Source organism: Dermochelys coriacea, chromosome 2 (genome assembly GCF_009764565.3).
Source record: "Dermochelys coriacea isolate rDerCor1 chromosome 2, rDerCor1.pri.v4, whole genome shotgun sequence".
Taxonomy (NCBI): Eukaryota; Metazoa; Chordata; order Testudines; family Dermochelyidae; genus Dermochelys; species Dermochelys coriacea.
The window spans coordinates 80,796,524-80,820,094 of record NC_050069.1 but is presented as its reverse complement, the minus strand read 5'-3'; the positions used below and the strand labels follow the sequence as shown (position 1 = coordinate 80,820,094).

Below are 23,571 nucleotides of genomic sequence, written 5' to 3'. Positions count from 1 at the left end.
CTGCTCCCCACAACCATAGACCATCCTTCTTCTCTGCCAAGCACTGGGAAAGAGGGGCGATGTAGGAGCCACTACAGCAGTTCTGTCACTGTGCCACCTGAGAATACACTCTACCCCCATGCAAGATCCCCGAGGAGCTGATCTTCTGGTCTTCTAGTGGCTTTGCATCAGTGGAGCTGGGAAAAGCAGCCCTAGTGAGGGCCAGGATACATCCCAAAGTCTCTAATATTGAACTTTTAACAAAGTAAATTAGGTAGGATTGGTTTATAAAAGCAGACATTCATTTAAAAAAACCCAACTGTCATTATAGCAAATGCTGTGTTCTAATTACAGTACATTGGTAGATTTAATATCATTGCATTTGATTTAATTAAACTTTGTACATAAACCCCCCCCCTCTTTCTTCCTTCCAGTGAATCATTTTTATGGTAATTGAATGATTTTTAAAAATGGAAAAATTAGCCAGGCAAAACACAAATAAATATTTAACAGGCATACCCATTAGAGACATTGTCAGTTTTAAAATTTATACACCGACACACACGCACCTCTTATTTATCCTATTAGTTACACCTTAATAAATAATACTACGACCTATCTATTATATAGTGATTGCAACTATAGATCTAAAATCACTTTAAAATGGTATTATTAGTCACATTTTACAGATGAGGAAACAGAAGAAAAGCAACTTGCCTGAGGTCCCTCAGCAACTGGGCAGGCCAAGTCCAGAAAGGGATCCAGGTACCCTGAATGCCAGCCTAGTGCATTATCCACTGGACCACCATGCCTCACTGACATTTTTACATGCTAGTTTATTTTCTCTTACAAGGCTGTTTAATTTTGCATTTCTTTCAGCCTTGAGAAAAAAAATTGACCAGTCTCATTTTATTTTGTTTATGGCCAGTTTCTAGGCCATTTTATTTTCTTGTTTTCATAAGCTAGCACCATGTTATTCTGTTCTGGGTTGCAAATAATACAGGGGAATGTTTGTTGTAAAGGTCCCTCCTACAAATATTCAAAAATCTTGTTTTTTTAAAAAAACTATTTTTAAGCCAAATTTGACTGAACAAAGCCCCTTTTAAAAGCAACAGAAAGCAAATTAGTGCCCCATCTTGCTAGGTAGCATGGTGGATTGCACTGTGGAAACACTTTACACATAGGGTTGCCAATTTTCTAATCCCAGAAAACCAAACACCCTCGCTCTGCCCCTTCCCCAAGGCCACGCTCCTTTCCCCCCCATTTCCCTTAGACCCTGCCCCCCACTCACTATATTCCCCCTCCCTCGGTGGCCTTCCTTACATGTTATGCCTTCCTTTTAGTGGTCCCTCCATGAAAAGGGGAGTGGATTGGAGGATTTTAAATGGCCACATTAAATATTTATCTACTTTTAACTCAGTTTTTTAAATCAACTAGACTTCAAGTTGATGGCCTCTCTTCAATGTACAAACCAACAAATCAAACTGGTCAAAAGTAAACAATTCTACCATCAGGCTGAGACCTTCTATGGGAAGTTTCAGTGAGAAGCTCAGCAGGGCCATTTGATAAATGGAGTGTGGTATAGAAATGCTAAACAGACACATAAATATAGAGATGCTAATGCATGCCACGATTAAAGTATTTGTAAACTAATACTTGTATTTTGTATGCTTCAGCATTAAAATGGCCTGGCAGTGCATAACTCCAGAATATCTTTTTTTACTCTCCATGACTGGCAGTAGCAGATAGGAGAAGCACAGAAAAACTCATCAGCAGAACTCTCAATTTACTTTTCTCCATATTGTGGACAGTTGGCCAACAACAGGGGGGTATAGGCAGAAGTGGTTATTTGACAAACTCCTCCCATGCATATAACTAATGAGTAATATGTACTTTTATATACACAAATACACCTTTTAAGTCATGCCAGTAAGAGCCAAATATCCATTATAAAGACATCTTCTGCATCTAATCAGAGGTGCATTGTGGTAAGGTGGAGCTCTGGCGAAACAAACAACCTAAAAACAATGAATCCAGATTATATTTAAATTTCATTAGGCTCTTAGTACACATGTAGCTCTACTCACGTAAGTACTCACATTGACAACAGGATTACTCACTTAAAAAACAAACATATATGAAAGTCTTTTTAGGATCAGAGCCTTAGTGGGGTATTTACTTATGCACAGAGCAGTTTTTGCATGTAATTTTCTGAAGCTGAAATTTTAATGGAAGTATTTTTATAGTCCTAAATTGAGTTTTGTTTTTTAAAATCATGTGGGTTTGCCCATATCGGTGATATCTTTACCCACATTTTACTTCTTATCACCTGATAACTTCTCCATAGACTAAATACAAGCACAGTACATGCTACTGAAATAATAAATTCCATTGCCATATTTGCAGCTTACATATGGATCGGTATATCTTGTGCTATGTAGATACTATAGATCCGTACTCTTGCTGTTCTTTTTTATATATAGGTGTGTTCCCATATCTATATGCTCATACATTTGATCCCACATAAAGATCAACATATTTATTTCAAAAAGTCATCTGTTTTCAAAAAGAAAGGTTTTTCAAGGAAACTGAAGCTGATTTTGCGTGGTTAAGTGCCCCCTAGTGACAATGTCCAACTCTGGATTACTTTCAGTCATTTACAAGCCATATATATATATAATTCTCCCCATCTTCCATAAAAATACGGTCATTACATTTACTTTAGTATACAAAAATCACAGATGTAATTTTGAGAAAAATGCCTCTCTGTGAAATCAAAGTGCTAGCCTAATAAGAGACTTATTTATTTGGAGGATAACTTTGCAAACTCTTCACTTAGTTTTTCCGCACACTGAGATCAATAGAAATACTCATATAAGGGATTTTTGTGATCAGGCCCTTGGTAAAATAAATGTAAGTATACAATATAACAATTACATCTTTGTTTTCACTTATGCTTCTCATTGACTGACAGCTATGAAAAAAAGTGTAAAGGAGAAATCATCATTCTACGCTAACACTGAAGCCCTTAGGCCATTACTACAAAAAGCCTCACCTGCTAAAGCAAAAATGTGTAATCTGTAGTATTTACAAGAAATATGTAAAAGGACATAACTATCTCTGTTCTCCGTGGGCTTTCTTTGTTCAGCCTTTACTGCAAAAGGAATAAAGGGGCAATATTCAGGGATTGCTGGGGCTGCAAATGAATCAGATTTAAAAGAGAACTTTCCCTCTTCTCCAGTTAATGTATTTGGAAACACTCTCAGAAGGGGTTACAGATGGCCTTGTTTTGTACTGCTGCCCGCTATAGGTGAAAGCAGAAGAGTGGCTGATCAGTTTTTTATTTAATTTATGATGTTGAGGAAAACTCTTTGTCCGCTAAGACCCTCCCCGCCTTCTTTTCCTAAATACTCTATCAAGTTTGTGTGTGAATTTCAAAAGCGCTTGTCATAGGCTTAATTCTGCTCCTGGTGAAGAAAACTGAAATTTTGCCGGTTTCAGAGTAGCAGCCGTGTTAGTCTGTATTCACAAAAAGAAAAGGAGTACTTGTGGCACCTTAGAGACTAACAAATTTATTAGAGCATAAGCTTTCGTGAGCTACAGCTCACTTCAATTTGTTCAAGTGTTCTTCCATTATGCAGTCTAGAGAACACCACAATGTTAATTACAATTGAGCTTTCAAGATAATTCTGGGTCATCTTTAAAAAGGCCACTGTCAATTCCTTTAAATAAATAAATGTTATTCTCCACTGTAATGCTCGCTTGGAAGCTTGAGAATATGATTTCTTTTGTATAAACAGTGACTTTCCCCTTACTTGATAAACATAAATTTTATTTTCCTGCTTTTCTAATGAAGTAACTAAATTATGTTTGTTTTGTTTGCTTCATTGTCTGCCCTACCATAATCAAGGGTGTCCGCAGGAACATGCACATCCCTCCTGCATGCTTGGATGTTAGATCCAGCAGGAAGAGCTCATACATTGCTCTGGAATATCACATTAAGTACTTAAAACAGCTCTTCAACAATGAATCACCCAGGATATGGAATCCAGAAGACAATTCATACTGGATTAAAACAAATAAAGCTGAATAAAGTGTGTCCAAAGATGTAAGTGTTTTCACATACACACATTGTATAAACACACACAGATATATGTTCAAACTCCCTAAGAATGCTTTGTCTCTTTAGACCAACACAAATCATCACTACATGCTCTGAACTCAAGTTTAGCCTTTTAAGTTACTTTAAAATATGGCAAATCCTAGCATCAATACAGCTCTATTCTCTGATTTTAAGATGGTACTTACATCACACTCTGTTGATTTTCAAAATGCAGTTTAGCTGACCAAGACAATTAGATTTGCATACAATAATATTCTGAATGAATTGGCATTTAATACTTTCTAAATCATTACAGATTGATCCAATGGTTTCTTAAGGCTAATAAATGTGGTCAAGAAGCATGCTACTTTAACTGTATTCCAGAGGTATGAAACCTACTCAATTCAGTGTTCATGGAAGTTTCGTTGGCACATATTAAAATGAACTCAAGATTTTACAGAAATCATGTTCATAACACAAAAAAGCTACGATGGTTAAAATTAATATATCATAAATAAAACATGCATTGCAGCATATATTAAATGATAGCTCTCAGAAACTCCGCTTCCATGCAGTCATTCACAAAGCTGCAAGAACACATGTGATTCATTAAATCCAATGAAGTGTACTAGTTCTTCCTGGCATTATTCATAATTGAAACATTTCAATTTTAGTTAACAGAAGAGAGAAAACTAAATTAAAAGTAAAACAAGGAAATTAGTTGTGTTTCTGGATTACAAACCCACAGTGCCTTCAACTAGCCATATTTAGCCTCTGGGGATTTAATTAAAAAAAATAGGCAATTTAGCCCACTTGAATAGAAAACCTTTTAAAAGGCACAGACCTCTTCAATACTTACTTCCATCACTGCATCATACTAACCTCATACAGAAATATAGCAATAATGTTTCAATAATGTCATTTATATTCTGAATATTTAATTTGATAATTCTATTTTCTATTTCCAGATGGTAGGTGTACTGAAGTTTATGGTCTGATCTTAGCCCTTTGAAGTTAATGGCCACCCTCCCCCCACACCACTTCAACGGGCTTTGGATCAGGCCCTTATTCAGTCAAATACAGTGCAGAAGGCACAAGTAATCCAGTTTTGTGCAGGGCATGGTGGGGAGACTGGCAAATGATAGACTAGAGGTTGCAGTCTCTCCTATGCAGTGGTGCCATCGCATCCATGCTCCAACCAAAAGCTCTCTGAATAGCTCCATCTTTGCATGGGCCTTACCTTGTTGCAAGGACCTTGTGTGGGTCCTCTACAACAGGGTGAACTTCACCCTTAAGGAATTTGTACCTCCATTTCCTCATTTACAAAATTAGGCTAAGACATATCCACCATATCTGTAAAGAGTTTGGTGATCTCATTAAAGATCTGTACAAGGACAAAATATTAATTTAAATCACACACTCTTCTATTGTTTCACAGGACAATCATAGGCAGATATGTCACATTCTGCTAATGTTGAGTTCCTTGAGGTCTCCTCAGAGGAAATCTATTCCACATTGATCGCTGACCCCTAACTTGATCTTAGAGGGTCTATAGGTTGTATTTTACCCAAAACTATCTCACAAGCATGCTTATAGAAATTACTGAAGTTGTAACATCAAGCAGAAGAATCAAAATATATGCATTATAAATAGGCTTGGCTATAGGTCTTAAATATTAAATGTTAAAGGCTTAGAGTGAGGTTAGAAGTTGGCTTCTTGCATAAGTTAGTATGAGTATTATGTGCTTGACCAAAGGTTATGAAATGATACGTACTTGATCTAAGGTTATAAAATGTAGCAATCTGTATCTTGTTACTGTTTGGCAATGCATGATAAACATGTAATCCACAAACAGACAGATGGTAGAATTTTAATAGCGCTAACCACACTGATGTATCAAAAATATTGGGAAAGGGACTGACATGAATGGTTGCGTTAACTGTTGGAAATGTAATAACAGTCAACCAAAATACCATATATGGATAACCGGAATCCTAAAATTGGTCTACTGGAATACCAACTATGAATAGGGGGTTGAGATGTGATCAGATACGGCCCCAGATGTATGTGGCTGGCCCGGAAAAAAGGGGTATAAAAGGGTTAACCCTAGTTAACCCCACCCTAGTTGGGACATTGGGGTGATAAGAAGGTGGAACCCTGGACTATCACCTCATTTTAGGATGCTCTCCTCTGACTTTGTTTCCATCTTCGTCTGCACTGGCTTCCGTCAGGTTATGAGTATGGACAATGCAATGCTGGGAGCTAAGGGGTCCTTTACTATACTTATATGTTCCTGTACTTATCTTGCTTTTCTATTTGTACCTAAATACTAAATCAAATCTTCATGTCCCTACATGTGTTTCACAAGTCTCATAATTAATAATATCTTACACAGCCTCAAGAGTCAAGTGTTACCTGTCACTAGTGCACTATGCACCCTAGATTAGTCTCAGGCTACAACTTCATAACACCAAACACTATTATAATGGGTTGCAATTAGTGTATTTTTTAAACACAGCGGTAGATCATGTGTGTTATATCTTTCTTCTGATCTAAGACTAATAAACGTATCAGAGATATGTACTACAGCAAGTTCCTCACGAAGGCTCCAAATTGAGTAAAAATCTGATGTTACTTCTATGTTGTTTTTATTAAAAAGAAAAGGAGTACTTGTGGCACCTTAGAGACTAACAAATTTATTAGAGCATAAGCTTTCGTGAGCTACAGCTCACTTCATCCGATGAAGTGAGCTGTAGCTCACGAAAGCTTATGCTCTAATAAATTTGTTAGTCTCTAAGGTGCCACAAGTACTCCTTTTCTTTTTGCGAATACAGACTAACACGGCTGCTACTCTGAAACCTGTTGTTTTATTCTATCCCTTAATATTTTGGTGGATTGCATAGCCAGGCACAGAGGCTGGAGGTGACTTTTCCACCTGCTCCTTAAAGAAAGCACTTTGCCTAAGAATGAGTCAGAAATAATTTAGTGTTTATGCTGTTTTGGTCAGAAGTAGCTAGTAAAACAACACTGACAATCATTGAAAAGGGTTTCAATTACTGATTTTTGAAAATGTAAATAAAAATATATTAAACTCTCGAGTAATTTATCATGAATTCTTCACCAAATCTTGAAAAAAAAGAAGTTTGGATTACCACCATCTACATTCTAGAGGATGAATCATTGCATAAAACAAAAATAGCCAAAATATAATCATGTCAATGTTTAATAATTATTGTAATAAGAATCTGAAACTCTCCTGAAAGATCTGCATACTAGAGAGACAATAAATGGTAATGTATTAGTTTAATAAATTGTCTTGTTGCAGAAGAGGTGAGCCACAAATAAACATTGAGCTACAGAAAAAACCCTTTATTCTTATATTGGGTATATCAACAAACCAGCATTTTGATTCTTATTACAAGGTTGACTTTGTTTAGTTTCACATTTTTCTAACTTTAAACAGTGATGATTTGTTGTCCTAGATTGGGAGGAAATTGTTAAAAAGTAAAAGATAAATGTCATTACTGCAACATACCAGCAAGGGGAGTAGTTACACTTTGAGAAGTTTCTATCTTCAGCAAGAGTAAATTATACAGAAATGTAGAAACATAAAAATATTGATGCTGGGTTGTGTACATAATAGAAAGAACAGTTATTTCAATGGGAGGAATTAGAAATGTCGAGCCTTTAAAGATTACTTTGTTCCTGAATGAAAGGTGAAACACAAACACTCTCTCTCTCTCTCGGACCAGCTCATCAAATCACCCCACTAGAAACCCTATGGTACTAAGAAAATGAGATAAAAACCTTGGTCATTCTTCTCTATTTTTCCTTTAAACAGCAACAATCAAATCTCCACTGAAGGGAGGTAAACTTTGTAGTTTCCTAAGTAAATAAATATCTGGAACAGATGCTGCCGAAAAGTAGGCTGTGTGTGAAATTCATAAGCCTGTTTGAATACCGACAACTACTAAGGATAGCAGAGGGCATGACTTTTGAAAACAGGGAATGGGATTTTTGCATTCAGATTTTCTGGTTAAGGGCAGATAAGTAGGCACTTTCTTAGAAGACAGTCCTTGACAATTATCAGCTAATAGTCTTTTCAACAGCTTGGCCTCCTATAATAGCATAGAACTTTTTTTTTTTTTTTTGCATATGTGGAGGAGGTGTGGTGGAGTATGGAATGCATGTGTACTGTCACATGAGAGGGAGGCATGAAGTCTACTATTTTGTCAGCATCTGGCCTAACCCACAGCCACATATACAGCATTGCCCTTGGGCAATGACACTTCCCAACCAAAACCCAACTATACAAGCATTAGGGACATATGGGCCTCAGGTCTGGGGAGTGAAGTAGAAGAGATGCTCTCACGAGAAGAAAAGCTTCAGGCTGTGTAAGTACACTGAATGCATTGAATATAGCACTTAGTAGTCACAAATTATATCCTTTAGTATCACACAGCACTACAGCTTCTTTATAAAAACATAAGCCTTCCCCCAAGAAATGTTTTACTGCTATATTAAAACTATTACTTCAGTCTATGTATGTGGCTTTCTACAAATTCATTAATATTCAGTGCAAGGATACTCTAGTGAGAAACCCTGTGTAATCATTTGTAATTGCTACTAACGCTGGTCAAAACTTAGGATTTCTGGTTTGAGGGTGTAACATGCTGCTGGGGATACCCAAAGCTGTGAGCCACTGTTACACCTCTCTGCCTCAGCAAAGGTGAACTGTGTTGGAGATCAGACTGTCTCTCTGCCATACCAGTCATCTTCCCAATCAGCAATCTCCTCAATACTCTACCACTCTTAACCTTTGCTAGCAGGTAACGATCAGTGAACTCCAGACCCTGAGCTCCTCTGAGATGTTTCTCTGCAATGCACAACACTTATCACTGTACATTCACAAAAGATATTAAGTTTGCTGCTCCTTCAAAAAGTACATTACAGCTTATTAACTTAAGTGGGGTAAAACACACCCTTCCCTTCAAACACAGCACTGAGTTGGTTTATAGTAAAAATAAAAAAAATTAACAAAAGTATATAGGCTAAATTATATGGTTAAAATAAGCAACAGCAAAAAAGCACTTTCTAATGGCTAACACCTAACTTAACAAGCTACAGCCTTTGTTCAAGATAGTTTCCTCACTAATCTTCCTTGCCCAGCAATAGCTGGCTAACTCTTAGCCAGGATCCCTCCAGAGTCCAAGACATGGGTTTTCCTTGTCTCCTCCCATGAAAGAGAACTTCAAGTCTTTCTGTGTGTCCTTATATCTTAAAGTCTGTCTTGGTTTTCAAGGTCAAATTTATCCCCTGGGGTTCAGTTTTCTGTCTCCTCTGAATGAGAATGTCCACACAGAAGTTTAATACAGTTTTACTAATCCACTTTAAATTCACACCTTTTGTTAATTCAGATTAATTTTGCTGAGTGTCCCCGTGTAGACAAATCCTATATTTGTTTAATGAGATGTCATTAAACATCTGGGTGGCTTATCAGCAGGACTGAAACCTGGGACCTATAGATCTAAAATGATAAGAATCTACTGCCTGAGTTAAGCATCAAAGACAATAGACTCAAACCTCCATGTGCTCCAGCCAAAGAAAAATACTGTATAATCACAGGTTATATCTGAGTTTTTAAAGCTAAATACAAAGGGGTGTAAATTTTCCTCCTGAGAAGCAGGAGCATTGTCCCTGGAACCTGCACATTTGATGGGAGATTAGACACCTTCACATCAGGGAGCGCCAACAACTTTGTGCTAATACATACTCTGAGTTGGGAAGAGGATGCGTGTTGATCACTCTAGGCCTGGCTCTAGCAGTTGGCTAATGGTAACATTTCTGCAAGTTTCTGGACGACTGGGACTGGCTAAGTAAAAAGATCATGAGTCCAAAGTGGAATCTGTTCTCGACAACTGCTGGGCCAGGGAACTTGGTTCTAGATGAGGGAAGAAGGGCCAGTTAGGTCCATTAGCACACATCATAGACCACTACTCTATAGGAATCAGAGAAGTAAAGAACAAAAATAACTTTTCCTTCCCACCAAAACAACCGCCAAGACTTCACCCCCATTTTCTTTCCTTCCTCTCACCCATCCCAAACCAAGCTATACACCAGCCAATCTAATCATTCTGCCTGCAAAAGAGCCAACATAAAAAGATATTGCTGGCACCATGTCCTAGAGAACACCAGACTCCTATTCTGTTCGATGAGTGGCAGAAACAAAATTTCAAACTCAAGAGCCCTCCACTGTAACGACCTGCCTCAGCCTGTGTGATAAATGAAAAAGGGAGGGCAGATCCCTTTTATGGACACCCAGCCAGCCAGTAGCTATAAAATCCCTCTTAGTAGCTGTTCTCTAATTGCTCTATCTGTAAAGGGTTAAAAAGTCTCATTGATATGCATAGGTAAAAGAAAATGAGTGGGCACCTGGCCAAAAGAGCCAATGGGAAGGCTAGAACTTTTAAAATTGAAAAATGACTCCCCTTTTGTCTGTCAGTTATTCTCCCAGGGAGAGGGGACAGGGCAGAGCTATGCTGTAAGAGGCTTGGGCCCAGTATGAAAAAATCATCAGTATCATTCCTAGAAACTACTCATTTGAAAACTCAGATATGTAAGTAGATCAGGAAATGTGTAAAAAGGTGTGATTAGGTTTATCCCTTTTATTTCTTTATGGCTTGTGGATTCCTCTGTCCCAACACCAAGTGCTTTTGTTTTGCTTGTAACCTTTAAGCTGAACCTCAAAGAAGCTATTCTTGGTGCTTGATCCTTGTAGTTGCTCTTTTAAAATCTAGCAATAGCCTGAGTTCCCAGCTGTATTTTCTTCCTTTTTTTAAAATAAAATTTACATTTTTTAAGAACAGAATTGGATTTTTGTGTCTTAAGAGGTTTGTGCAACATGTTGTTTAATTAGCTGCTGGCAACAGCTGATTTCCCTCCCGCCTCTCCAGGTGTGTGTGTGTGTGTGTGTGTGTGGGGCTTGAAGGCATCCCACAGGAAGGAATTCCCAAGTGCTCCTTCTTGGGCTCTCAAAGGGTTCTGCACTTGGGTGGTGGCAGCATCTATCAATCCAAGGTCCGAGAAAAGCTGTAATCTTGGGAATTTAATACAAGCCTGGAGTGGCCAGTATTAATTTTGAGAATCCTTGCAGGCCACCATCTTCTGCACACAAAGTGCCAGAGTGGGGAATCAGCCTTGACAGCCTGTCTATGCTTAAATATTGGTTATATTAGGCCAAAGAGCCCAATTGATCTTGCCTGCTATTATGAGTATTATTCTGGGGTTGATATTTGAAAGACCATCAGAAATTTAACTGAATAACAATAAACGAGAAATAAAATGTCTTTTCCAAATGAAAGTACTCAGAAGGAATAAAAAAATTTCATCTAAGAGTCCATCTCATCACCAGCACAAATGCTCATGGGCTTTGCAGATAATGTAGGAAATGTAATATTACTATAACACATGTAACATTTGACCTCATACACTTCATTCTAAGTGGATACTTTAATTAAAATGATCAAAATTCTATTAGTTTTCTTTTCAATGAAGCAGAGTGCATAAATTGCTTTAGTATAAAAGCAGCTTCCATAGAAGGGAGTCCATGTTAAGTATTCTTTAATGCATTTAGATTGGGAAGTGGGAGGGTAGCTTTCAAGGTCCATTTTCAGACTTGCCTTTAAGTATCAACAAGATGGTAGCAGCTATTAAGAGTATCTGAACTCCTGAAATAGGTACTACTACTTGTAACATATGTACCTATTTTCATATTTTTTTCAAAAGTTTACAGTTACTGCATTTAGTCTCTCCTCTATCTCTCTCTGTAAATTTTACCAGCATGCACAATAAAAAAATAAAAACTGTTTTCGGCTCCTCTCCCTACTCCCTCTCCCTATTACTATAACATGTAGGATACTCCATTGATTTTATTTTCTCTGTCATGCCGAAGGAAAGAATATGATTTTCTCTGTAGCAGCAAGTGCAAGAATGGTAGGATATTTACAGTACCTCTCTCTCTCTCACACATACACATACCTACACCACACGGATTAAAAAAAATTAATTAACGAATCACCCAAACCATGTTTCTCATGAAATTGGTTGATTTTTTGGGTTGCTGTGGTCTTCCCTTAGGGGCCTGAGAGAGACAGAGAGCTGGGTAATAAGGTGCTTATCTCTGATAAGTCATTGGCCACCGCTGGCTTCTCCTACAGATCCAGCACTCAGTCTCACATGCAGGTGTTTTCAGTTTGTGAGAAGCTATGTGATTTCAGCAAGGGAAGCTAATTGTCACACCCATCCTGGGCTTTCTATCCAATTTTAAGGAATGAAATCCTCATCATGTCTCTTCCAGATCACTGAAGAAAGCAAACATGCCACTTTCTACGAGTTCAGCCAGAGTACATCTTTTAGACTTATCTCTCTGATCATCTGTGAGGAGTCCTTATCGTCATCAAAAATGTCCTTCCCATTTTGTTTCCACTGTCTCGGTGGTGCCCTCATTAAATGCTACCTATATGACTAAAATGATTTTCTTGGGTTCAATATGCACCTTTGCACCAATTTCTAACATACAAAACCATAATGAAAATCCAACATAAATCTCCCCAAATACATTAACATTTCTTTTATCTCTAATCAGTGGAGTTTCCAAGACTTTTCTAGGAAAGATTACTACATCAGAAATCTTGAGTGAGCCCCCCCCAAATTGTAACCTTTTTTCCAGGTATAGATGGTAACAGAAAGGGCCAGGAATTCAATAAGCCCAGGGGACCCTTTCTAAATAAACAAAATACATGCCTCTGTCTGCCATCCAGAACCATACTCCCACTTCAGAAACTACAATCTAACCTCTCTAGTCACCTTTCCAGGTGTTTCTCAGAATCCTCTGTAACATGAAACCACCAACACCCTTTAATTTGGAAAACACAAGCCATACATACTTATTGAGAATAATGTTAGCAAACCCCAAGTCCTTGCTGCTGTCATCAGTCCAGTCTGACAGATTCTGGAATTTGGATGGGAAACCTAGGGCACAGCAGGACTGCAGACAAAGGCACTCTGGACAGAGTCCCAGGTCCCTCAGACAGTCCTTCAGCATGCCCTGAGTTTTGGGAGTTGCACCCAGAGTTCACTACCTTTTAGCTCAGGGTGACCCAACTGTCACAGGCTATACCTCTCACAAGCTCCCTTCTCTTTCATAAATAAAATTAAATGAATCATTTAATATAAGTTCCAAATACAGAACAGAAACTCAAACCAATACATACATATTGGACAGATATACGATGGGACAAATATGTACATTAACTGACCCAGAGCTGGCTTTCCCTCTTTTACCGATAGTGAGAAGTAGAGAATTCCATTTCTCTCAGCTCTGGGGTTTACATGTGCATGTCTCATCTTCTCCCCTTCATTCCCATTCTGCTTTGAAATAGTAGAAGCTTATCTCAGTCTATAACTTGTTGAGCAGAAAGTTCAGGTCTCATAGCTATAGTCTTCAACTTATTTAGAAGATGTGATGTTATCAGCAGTCTGCTTACCAGATGCTTGTCTGTTTACATGTATTTCAACTACAGGAGATTTTGCAGTTACCACAGAGGGCCTGGTTCCTATACAATCTGTGAAAAAGCATCTTGTTTTGCTCAAATCTCTTTGTTCTGTAATTACCCGGCACAACTTATCTTAGAAAAGTCAATGGAAAGACCACCACTGAATGCAATAGAAACCGGATCACATCATTGGTGATCAGTTTGTACAATTTTAACATTAGTAATGTAATATTCATTGTTGCTGATGAATTTATAAAACAGTGTAACATCGCCAAAAATCTTTCAATATCTTTGATGGTTGCTCAAGCATCAGGTTGCTATGTGTAATTATTTATTTACATAACATCATTACATTCTTTAACATTCTGAATCTTCCCATGCCTGCTTTACTTCTTCTTCCCATTATGTAGCTTAGCATGAATTAGAGTAAGTCAATATGCCTAGTGGCTTCCTGACAAACAAATTCATAATATAATTTTTAAACATTACAGTTGTGGTGAGGAGCACTAATCAGGATCAGGAGTCTAGTATGCTAGACTCTGGCCAAAACAGATATGACTGTCTTTGCCCCAAGTAGTTTACAGATTAAGTAGAAGGATCATTCTCTTATTGAGAATTCTGAACTCCAAACTAAGAGGGATAGAGACATATTCTTTTAGTTCATGCTTGAACTAGGATTCATTTGTTGCAAAATGTTTTCAAGAAAACAAAAATATTTTCTACTGGCAGTTGTTGTGATATGGCAGACTAACTTCTAGTTGATCATTCCAATTCTTGGCAATGGTCTCTTATTCAGAAGCCGCTTTTACTTAGTTCAGTATTAAACAATCCATCTGTGAACTAATTTATTTGGAGAATATTCTCTATTTATACTTCTTCTCTTACATATTTTTGAGAATCTGGAAGGTCAGTGTGCTTCTTCAGTTAATAAATTAAGAAGTATGGGATCAATCCTGTTAAGTGTTGAATGCTCAATTTCCACTGAAGTCAATATGAGTTGAGGGCTTACAGTATGTGCAGGATAGAACTCTCTAGGTTCTATTATACTTTCAGTTGCATCAGTGGAGATACAGTGAAAATCATAGAATCATAGAATCATAGAATATCAGGGTTGGAAGGGACCCCAGAAGGTCATCTAGTCCAACCCCCTGCTCAAAGCAGGACCAAGTCCCAGTTAAATCATCCCAGCCAGGGCTTTGTCAAGCCTGACCTTAAAAACCTCTAAGGAAGGAGATTCTACCACCTCCCTAGGTAACGCATTCCAGTGTTTCACCACCCTCTTAGTGAAAAAGTTTTTCCTAATATCCAATCTAAACCTCCCCCATTGCAACTTGAGACCATTACTCCTCGTTCTGTCATCTGCTACCATTGAGAACAGTCTAGAGCCATCCTCTTTGAAACCCCCTTTCAGGTAGTAAACCCCCTTTCAGGTAGTAATAAATAAATAAATAAAATAAATAAAATACCAGTGAAAATTAAAGCAAAATTTTGGTCTGAAATTATTAGGACCAGCATTATATTGTTCAACGTACTGTGTGTTACTGAACAATTACTTTAAATGGTACAAACATAATTATCACTAAATAAGTGATGTTTCACAAGTGAACTTATAAAAATCTATGGTACTGTCTAACATGCTGCAGAATATAAAATACTTATCTTAATTGTTTGTCAAAATGTCAAACTAATTTGGAAGTTAACCTCCTATAAACCATTACAATGACACACAAATGTATTTGTGGTACATATTCTTTTGCTTTTATAACAGTATTTTCTTCCTCTTTCCAAAACACAAAAATCATTAAGCTATAGTGTGCTCAATTTATATTTTGATTATTTTCAGCTCCCTTAGTGTTAAGAATCCTTCAAGTCAACGTGTAGAAGACTTGACTCAAGACCACTGCTTTGGTTTTTACTGTGCTAGCTAAGATTCACAAAGATTTTCAGCATCAATGCAGTATTAATTACAAAGAGTAGTAGAGGGAACTTAGCAAGTTACATAGCTTTTTCACATGGTCTATAAGGATTTGTTCTCCAGAGTTCAAGTGTCTGGTGAATCACTTGCTGCAACACTGTACTTGATCATCACTGGTATCATTGACCATGGTGCTCTAGCTTTATTTTCCATTCCGTGTCAAAGGTGCTTTGTGACCCCTTTTGAAAAGGACATCTATTCTTGCATGTTTTGGCATTGAGTGTGAGATCACGCTGTGGGTATTCTGCTCCGATATTGTTAAAATCCTTAAGCAGTGGCACTTCAGTATTGATTATTCAGCATAAGGTTTTCCAATCATTTTCCATATATGGCTGAACACCTTAGGAAGCCTGTATAAAATTCTAACCTTTTAGAGTGTAATTCCCCGTCCGGGTCCATTGGCGTTTTTCCCTTTCATGACACACTTGCTTGGAAGTGGACTTAGCAGCCACATTTCAGACTCTAGGGAAAGGGGTGAAGCCTGGTGGCCATGTAGCAGCTCTGTAGAAGCTACAGAGGGGATTGACCTTGGGGTTAGATTAACACTCAGTAAACATGGAGACTGTCTCTACCACAGCTGTGCTTGCATTCTGCTTCAGACAATGTCGGGATAAGGCCCTGTCAAAGATCTAGCTGGGCTTCCCCTGCTGACAGCTCACCAGATTGCTGTGAAGGGAGCCAACCACTAGTTTCCCTTGGTGTTTTAAACCCTTCAGAGTCCAGTCACTGCCCGTGTCTTAGGATCCCTAGACACAGTCTCAGGGTACAGATCCTCTATCTAGGATCCCTTCCAGAGAGCTGGGACCACATAACACAGCTGCTTAGCCCTTGGGCTCAAGTGCTGGCTCCATAGGCTCCCCCATAGCTTAAAGACACCCTCCTCCAGAACTTCACCCAAACATGTGAGCCTTCTAGTTTTCCCTCTTCAAAGGGCCATTTGACAATTGTACTATACCACACACACAATGCACAGGATTCTAACACAGCATTGCTCTCAAGCATGAGAAACACACAGACAGTACAAATCATATAGATAATGACAAACATGCTAAACACAATGCTACTCACTCTAGCTCATCCTTTCCTTGGGAGTCAGGGCCAGCCTTGGGGGTGGACAATCAGTGAGAGTGCCCTGAGTTTTGACTTCTGAGTGTGCCACATCACTCAGCTGCCAGTTTGCTTGAGGGATATTGGGGTGCAGGGGTATTGGGGTTTTCGCCTTGGGTGGCAAAGTACCTAGGGCTGGCCCTGTTTGGAGTCCTTGGGAGACCATGTGTGTTCAGGTGGGCAGGGTCATTCCCTCTCCCCGTACCTCATCTGGCTCCTCTAGCAGAGTCCGTCATCTTGAACTAGTGAAAAAATGACTAAAGAACCCCCAAGTAAAGCGACTCCTGTCATATGCAGCCTTCCAGTCTCCTCTGTCAGGTATAATCATGATTGGAAGGCCAAAAAAGAATTTGAAGAGTAACTAGCAAAAAAGACTCAAAAACTAACAACAATAATTTTTTTTAAGCATATGAGAAGTAGGAAGCCTGCCAAACAATCTGTGGGGTCGCTGGTGATCGAGGTGCTAAAAGAATGCTCAAGGAAGACAAAGCTGTTGCGGAGAAGCTAAATGAATTCTTTGCATCAGTCTTTGCTGCAGAGAATGTGAGGGAGATTCCCACACCTGAGCCATTCTTTTTAGGTGACAAATCTGAGGAACTGGTCTCAGCCTGAGGTGTCAATAGAAGAGGTGTTAGAACAAACTGATACATTTAACAGTAATAAGTCACCAGGATCAGATGGTATTCACTCAAGAGTTCCTAAGGAACTCAAATGTGAAATTGCAGAAATATTGTGTTATGTAACCTACTGCTTAAATCAGCCTCTGTACCAGTTGCCTGGAAGATGGCTAATGCAATGCCAATTTTTAAAAAAGGCTCCAGAAGCGATCCTGGCAATTATAGGCTGGCAAACCTAACTTCAGTACCAGGCAAACTAATTGAAACTATAGTAAAGAACAGAATTATCAGACATACATGAACACAATCCACTGGGGAAGAGCCAACACAGCTTTTGTAAAGGGAAATCACGTCTCACCAATCTATTAGAATTCTTTTTGGGGGTCAATAAACATGTGAACAAAGGTGACCCAGTGGATATAGTGTACTTGGACTTTCAGAAAGCCTTTGACAAGGTCCCTCACCAAAGGCTCTTAAGCAAAGCAGTCAAGGGATAAGAGGGAAGGTTCTTTCATGGATCAATAACTGGTAAAAAGAGAGGAAACAAAGCTTAGGAATAAATGGTCAGTTTTCACAGTGGATAGAGGTAAATAGCAGGGTCCCCTAGGGTTCTGTACTGGGTCCAGTGCTGTTCAACATACTCATAAATGATCTGGAAAAAGAGGTAAAACATGAGGCAGATGAAAAGTTTGCAGATACAAAATTATTCAAGATATTTAAATCCAAAGCACGCTGTGAAGAGTTACAAAGCGATCTCACAAAACTGCTACCTACTATAACCCCTCTCTCTCTCTCTCTCTCTCTCTCTCTCAGAATTACTAATTTGTTTCTTCCTGCTTTCAGGTAAGTGTTTCTGATTATTCACTAGATTAATTAATCATGTTTTCAAGATGAATCTTATTTTGTTGTTTTGTGCCATGTCTAATCTCACTAGTTGCCTTTGTATTATTTATCTATTAGTGCTTGCAATGAAAAAGGGAGTAAGCCGCATATGCAGGAGCTGTATTAATGAAGATGTTAAATAATAAACATTGGGATTAACTTGAATGCCTACAGCACCCCTTGGTCCACTCCCCCCCCCCACCCTGTCAATACTTTGCTATCTATCACTGCTCTTTATTTACAGTCCTTCAACTAATCTAAAGTTCACATGTCAGTGTTCCTATCCCAGCCAATCTGAATTAGTTTTTCAGGTAAGCTTTCATAAGACAGTATCACATGCTTTACTGAAATCCAAGCATATACTACCGCATACTCCTGTTTATCTGAAACCTATTATCTGAATCCTTTCTTTGTCCCCCAGCATGAGATACATACCCTCTGAAGCATGAATCTATGCTGGGGGGAAAGGAAGCGGTTCGGATAATACAGAGGTTCAGATAATAGAGATGAGTCCCCAGACCAGTGCTGCAAAAAGGAGGACAAGTCCCAAGCCCCAGGGGGAGGCCGCTGTGCAGACCCACCGTCACAGGAGTGGGGCTGTGATAGCAGAGCTGCAGAAGGCATCCAGCACTGCCACAGGGCCAGTGATACCTGCAGATGCAAGGTGCAGGAAAGGCTGTGGTCCCGGCAGGCAGAGCAGAGACCTCTGGCCAAGACTGCGAGGAGGATGAGCCACTCGTCAGGGGCAGCCCACCATGCTGCTGAATGGCTCCTGCCCTCTCCATTATTTGAGCTCCCAGTTATCCAAATAAAATCCGTGTCTTCCATGCTATTCAGATAATTGGGAGCGTACTGTATACCTACTGCTTTCCCCTTCAACAGTTAATTTTGTAATCCTATCAGGAAAGAAAACAATCTAGATGGATTTATCCTTTACAAGCCTATACTGTTTATTGTTGCATTACTACAGCCAGGCAAAATAAGCATAACTCCCAAACCTCTCCCCCAAACAAACTTTGGCTGTTTTCACAGTTTGTAAAACGTCTGAAATTTTCTCTAGTTTTACTGAGTACTCAAAGCTTCACTGAATTTGACTGTGTGATATAAGCTGAAAAGTCAATGGATATTGAAAAAGCTGCTGAAAAGTTAGAGCGATGCCCACACAGAAATGAAACGATCGAATGGATTAAGCACTGGAATGGGAGCCAGGAGATATTGAGTTCCATTCATCTCTGCCATTGACTCACCTTAAATGCAAAATAGTAAGAGCGTTATTACAGTGATCTATTAAAGAAGGCTTTTAAAGTGTGATATGAAATAGATCTTACAAGGTGTGGAGCACCTATCAAAGCACTTCAGCGCATATGAGAAGTCCCACTGACATCAACAGGGGAACTCGTGCTGAAAGTTACGCATGTGCTTACATGCTCCAGTTCTTAGTACCTTGCAGGTTCTAACTCAGTGAGTACTTTTACAAATCCTATTTAGCAAATCAGTGTCAGCCCACATTTTATGGATGGAGAAAGTGAGAATAAAAGTGTAAGTGTAGGTGAATGCCCATGCCCAGGAGATACACCAGTGACTACAATGGGGCTCTGTACAAAGTCAAGTGCAGGATCAGGGCCTATCTTTATAAGTTTCCCCTTGTTTCCCTTATGGCTCATAGCTAGCATTAACACATTTTTAAAAATAAACTGTTAGTTCCCTGCAAACCTTTTCTTACTGTATTATTTTGTTTTTAGGCTCTCTTTGTTTTTGTTTTCCTTTCCTTTTTTTTTATTTTTTAAATGCCTGCTCTTTGTTACTCAATGTGCATGCACATATACCTGTGTGCATGTGCAAATACAAGCACAACGGGTGTGAAAAACTGTCCTGTACTGAAGGCCAACAACAGATAAAACTTTACTATAACAAAAGAGTTCACAAGCAGAGAATTTGAGATTTGTTTTAAAATAGCCTTTCAGCTTTATCCAGAGAGCTAATATGTCTATATTTTCCACACTCAGATAATGTAGGTATAAAAATAGACCATTTCAACCACTGTGTTCCACAAGTCCACCTGGACTTTCACTGTACTAGCTAAGGCTTATTGAGTGCAGTTTGAGCATGTGTTACATTTTTTGGTGGATTTTTTTTTCATATAAGCAATAAAGATAGATCAGCACACTGGAAAAACGTTATTCCCCAAGAGTCTGGGACAATATGAATTCAAAGCCCAGCAATGTGATGCTGCTTCTCAGCTAGCCAGGAGAAAACAAAGATTAAGATCAGAATGTTACAACTGAATACTTAAACAGATGTGCAAGCAATTCAGTTCCAGATCAAAGCAGCATTATAACTGAAGAGCGTTTCTATTAAGAGCATCAGTGGAAGGGTGATGTTGTATTGTCAGGTTATGCCACTCAGATCAGGAGCTGGATTATGGGCAAAACTGATGGGAAGTGCTCAGGCTTGGATAGCACAAGTGTACACAGATGGGTAAAGAAAGAGAGAGGTTACCCTTGCACAGTTTCCCCCCTGAATATGAAAAATAGACATTTCTAAAATATTCATGAAACAAAAGGCAGATATAGAGGAAAATACACACAAGCAGAGGGAAAAAAGACTGAACTGCAGAAAACCAAGTTAAATGTTGAACAGACTGGGAGAATAGAATATAACAAAAAGGCCAAACATATCAAGTTGAAGGAGAAAAATCCCAAACACTTGAAAGCAGAGGTATGAATAAAAATAACAAAACAGCCTCAAAGCCATTTTAAGTTACATTTAAAAGGGATGTCAACTGGGTCAGCATATTTACCTGTTTACTAGAGGACAAGATTCCAGAAGCCATTTGAAAGCAGAAATGATTAGTCTGACTTGACAGTTTGCTTTTTTTAAAAGAAAAAAAAGGGAACTCATATCTCTCTTCATTCCACAATGAGGAACAATGGTAACATTGTACATAGTAAGTATGTGTGAAAGAGAAAACTGGGCGAGTCCATATGAACATCACTCTGTGTCTGCTGAACAGGATTCAGCAAACATAATATACTCACTAGTGCATCTTTGCTTGCCATAGACCTCCACAAGAAAGAAAACATGAAGTCTAACTGCTCTTTGGTATGAGCTCAACATAGTGCTCGCAAACTGCTCTTGGAATCTTCTTTTGGAGAGTGTCCCACTGCCCCAGTCCTGCCCACCGCACCACACCCCCCAAAAAATTTTTGGCCACACTGACCAGGGACAAATATTTTAGCAAAGGTTTTTCTCAGCTTATGCAGAAGCTCCTCATCAATATAGCAAAATGCTGCGATATTGAGAGTACTTACAATGCAGTGATTGGATTCACAAAGCAAAACAGGGGAGCACAGGGGACCATTTTATTTAGCATCAGGAAGATGGGTGCAAGAGTTTTGCTAACTAAATGGGGAGACAGAAACAATGCTCACTCCTCCCTCTCCTCTGCCAAATCATTCCTTTCCTTCTACCTCTCCAGCCGCTTTTCTCCTTTCAGAAAAAAAAACCAAACAACCAACCACCTTGGCACACGTTACAGTAAAAGACAGAGACAGTAAAAGACAGAGACTGATATCAAACTCCACAGTCCTTTACCTCTCTTGTCCCCCTACTCCCTGACCTAGGGCAGATGAATGCTCAACATTTTCTGAAACACAAGCGCCTTCAAGAAATCTCAAATTAGGCACTTGAAAATTACCTCAAAATCACGAGTGACTTCTGAAAATTTAGGCTATGTACACCACAATAAACATATCATGTAATTACTCCTTTCTTAGTTATTAGTCAATGGAAACAGACTTCACTACTTGTAACGGATTTCATCTAATACTGTAGCATCCACCTATTTCGTATGGAAATATTTTCATATCTGTGTTTTGTCAGTATGAGGCAACGTCAAGTTTTTCCTGCATTAGCCATTTATCATTTCAGATTTGTTTTGCTTGCATAAACACACTGTATTTCAATATTATGTTAAACAATAAAATCTTATGCATTTCCATAACAGCAGAGCACAGCTGTTTTGTTAACTTGTACTCCATCTTAGAACTTGACTGGTTGGAAAGTAACATTTCAAAATAATTTCTCATCTTATTTTAGCTGAGGGCCCGGCCAGAGTCTCTCTTTTGTGTGAAAAATACCATTGGCCAGCACAACAAATGCTGCACTGATACCATAATCCAAAAAGAAACTGGTTATAGGTTTTTGTCCTTTTTGTATTTTTAAAGGGAATCCATTAACGCGGGTAGGGAAATGTGTCTCATCACAGAATTTGCTCTGAAGGTCTAACCTGTAGTAGTTGGATCGTGTAGGTCACAGGCAGAGATCTAGAGAGACTTCATTGAAAATGGAGCCAGCTGAGTAATAAAGGTCTGATCCTGTTCCCATTGAAGTTGATGGCAACATTTCTGGTGATTTTAGTCAGAGCAGTATCAGTCCCCAGGTGTGAAAAAATATCTAATTTGTTTCCTCCCCCAGGATTCATTTTAGCTGATCCTTTCTAGATATGACATATTAGAGGAATTCCTATGAAGCATTAGGAGTTTTTAAAAAGGCTAAACAAAACCAATGGCTTTGTCACAGTATTGTCAATATACTTCAACCATCAATATTCAGAAGTGTATTTATTATACCGAATACCAGCCCCAGAGATTATACTTTAATAATAGCCTACCACACATCTCTGGCTCTGTGGATTCTAATCTCATATCTGAGAAAGTACAATTTGTTAATTTTATTTTCTTTTTCTAAGGTAGAAACATATGAAGGTTTAACTATACTGGTATGGCAGCTGCAAGTCCCACTCTGATGAGCCAAAGGCTCACTCCTAATGTTATGGCTCCAGCCAGTCAACCATTGATGGCTGAGGAATCGGATCTGCAGACACTACTAGAAATGGATGAAAGTTCATGAAAAGGACAATACTGGGGAAGGGAATGTCTGGGAGGGCTGAAATAGAGTCTCAGCCAGGGAGCCACAAACTGATTACCAGATGAAGACCTGTGGAGCCAGAGCAGAGGAGGGAAAGTGGGGGGAGGGCCATAATGTGAGGGGCATGGCCAAACTAGGCAGACTCTGTGTGGGAGTCTCAACTGGTAAAGGTTCTCTTGTTGAGGGAGCTGTCAGCTCTGACAGCCGTCAGACATGATAGCTCACCATGTTGGGAGAGAGCATTGCAGCTGAATAGATTTGGGGCAGCTCTAGTAGGGAACTAAGAAAAGAGTACCTCCCTCACCCAATAACGTCCAGCATGGCTGATCCGATGCTCTTGTGCTACAGTTGATGCAAAATAGTCAATTGTTGTACAAACAAGTCAACTCTTTCTAAAAGGATTTAGTATAGCAAATCCTATCCTTC

The 23,571-nt window shown here is 38.9% G+C and overlaps 1 protein-coding gene across 5 annotated transcripts in view; it reads right to left on the bottom strand.

Annotated features, from left to right (window-relative positions):
• The window catches only part of CHST9 (carbohydrate sulfotransferase 9), a 133,191-nt gene that overhangs the window by 33,530 nt on the left and 76,090 nt on the right, over positions 1-23,571 (bottom strand). Inside the window, exon 1 of one of the 5 annotated variants that reach the window (XM_043507941.1) lies at positions 13,027-13,159. The exons of the other annotated variants lie outside the window; for them this stretch is intronic. Coding sequence (XP_043363876.1) covers positions 13,027-13,072 — 46 coding nt within the window. The 5' untranslated portion in view covers positions 13,073-13,159. Of the gene's footprint in view, positions 1-13,026; positions 13,160-23,571 lie in introns of those variants that run through there. 5 annotated transcript variants of the gene reach the window in all.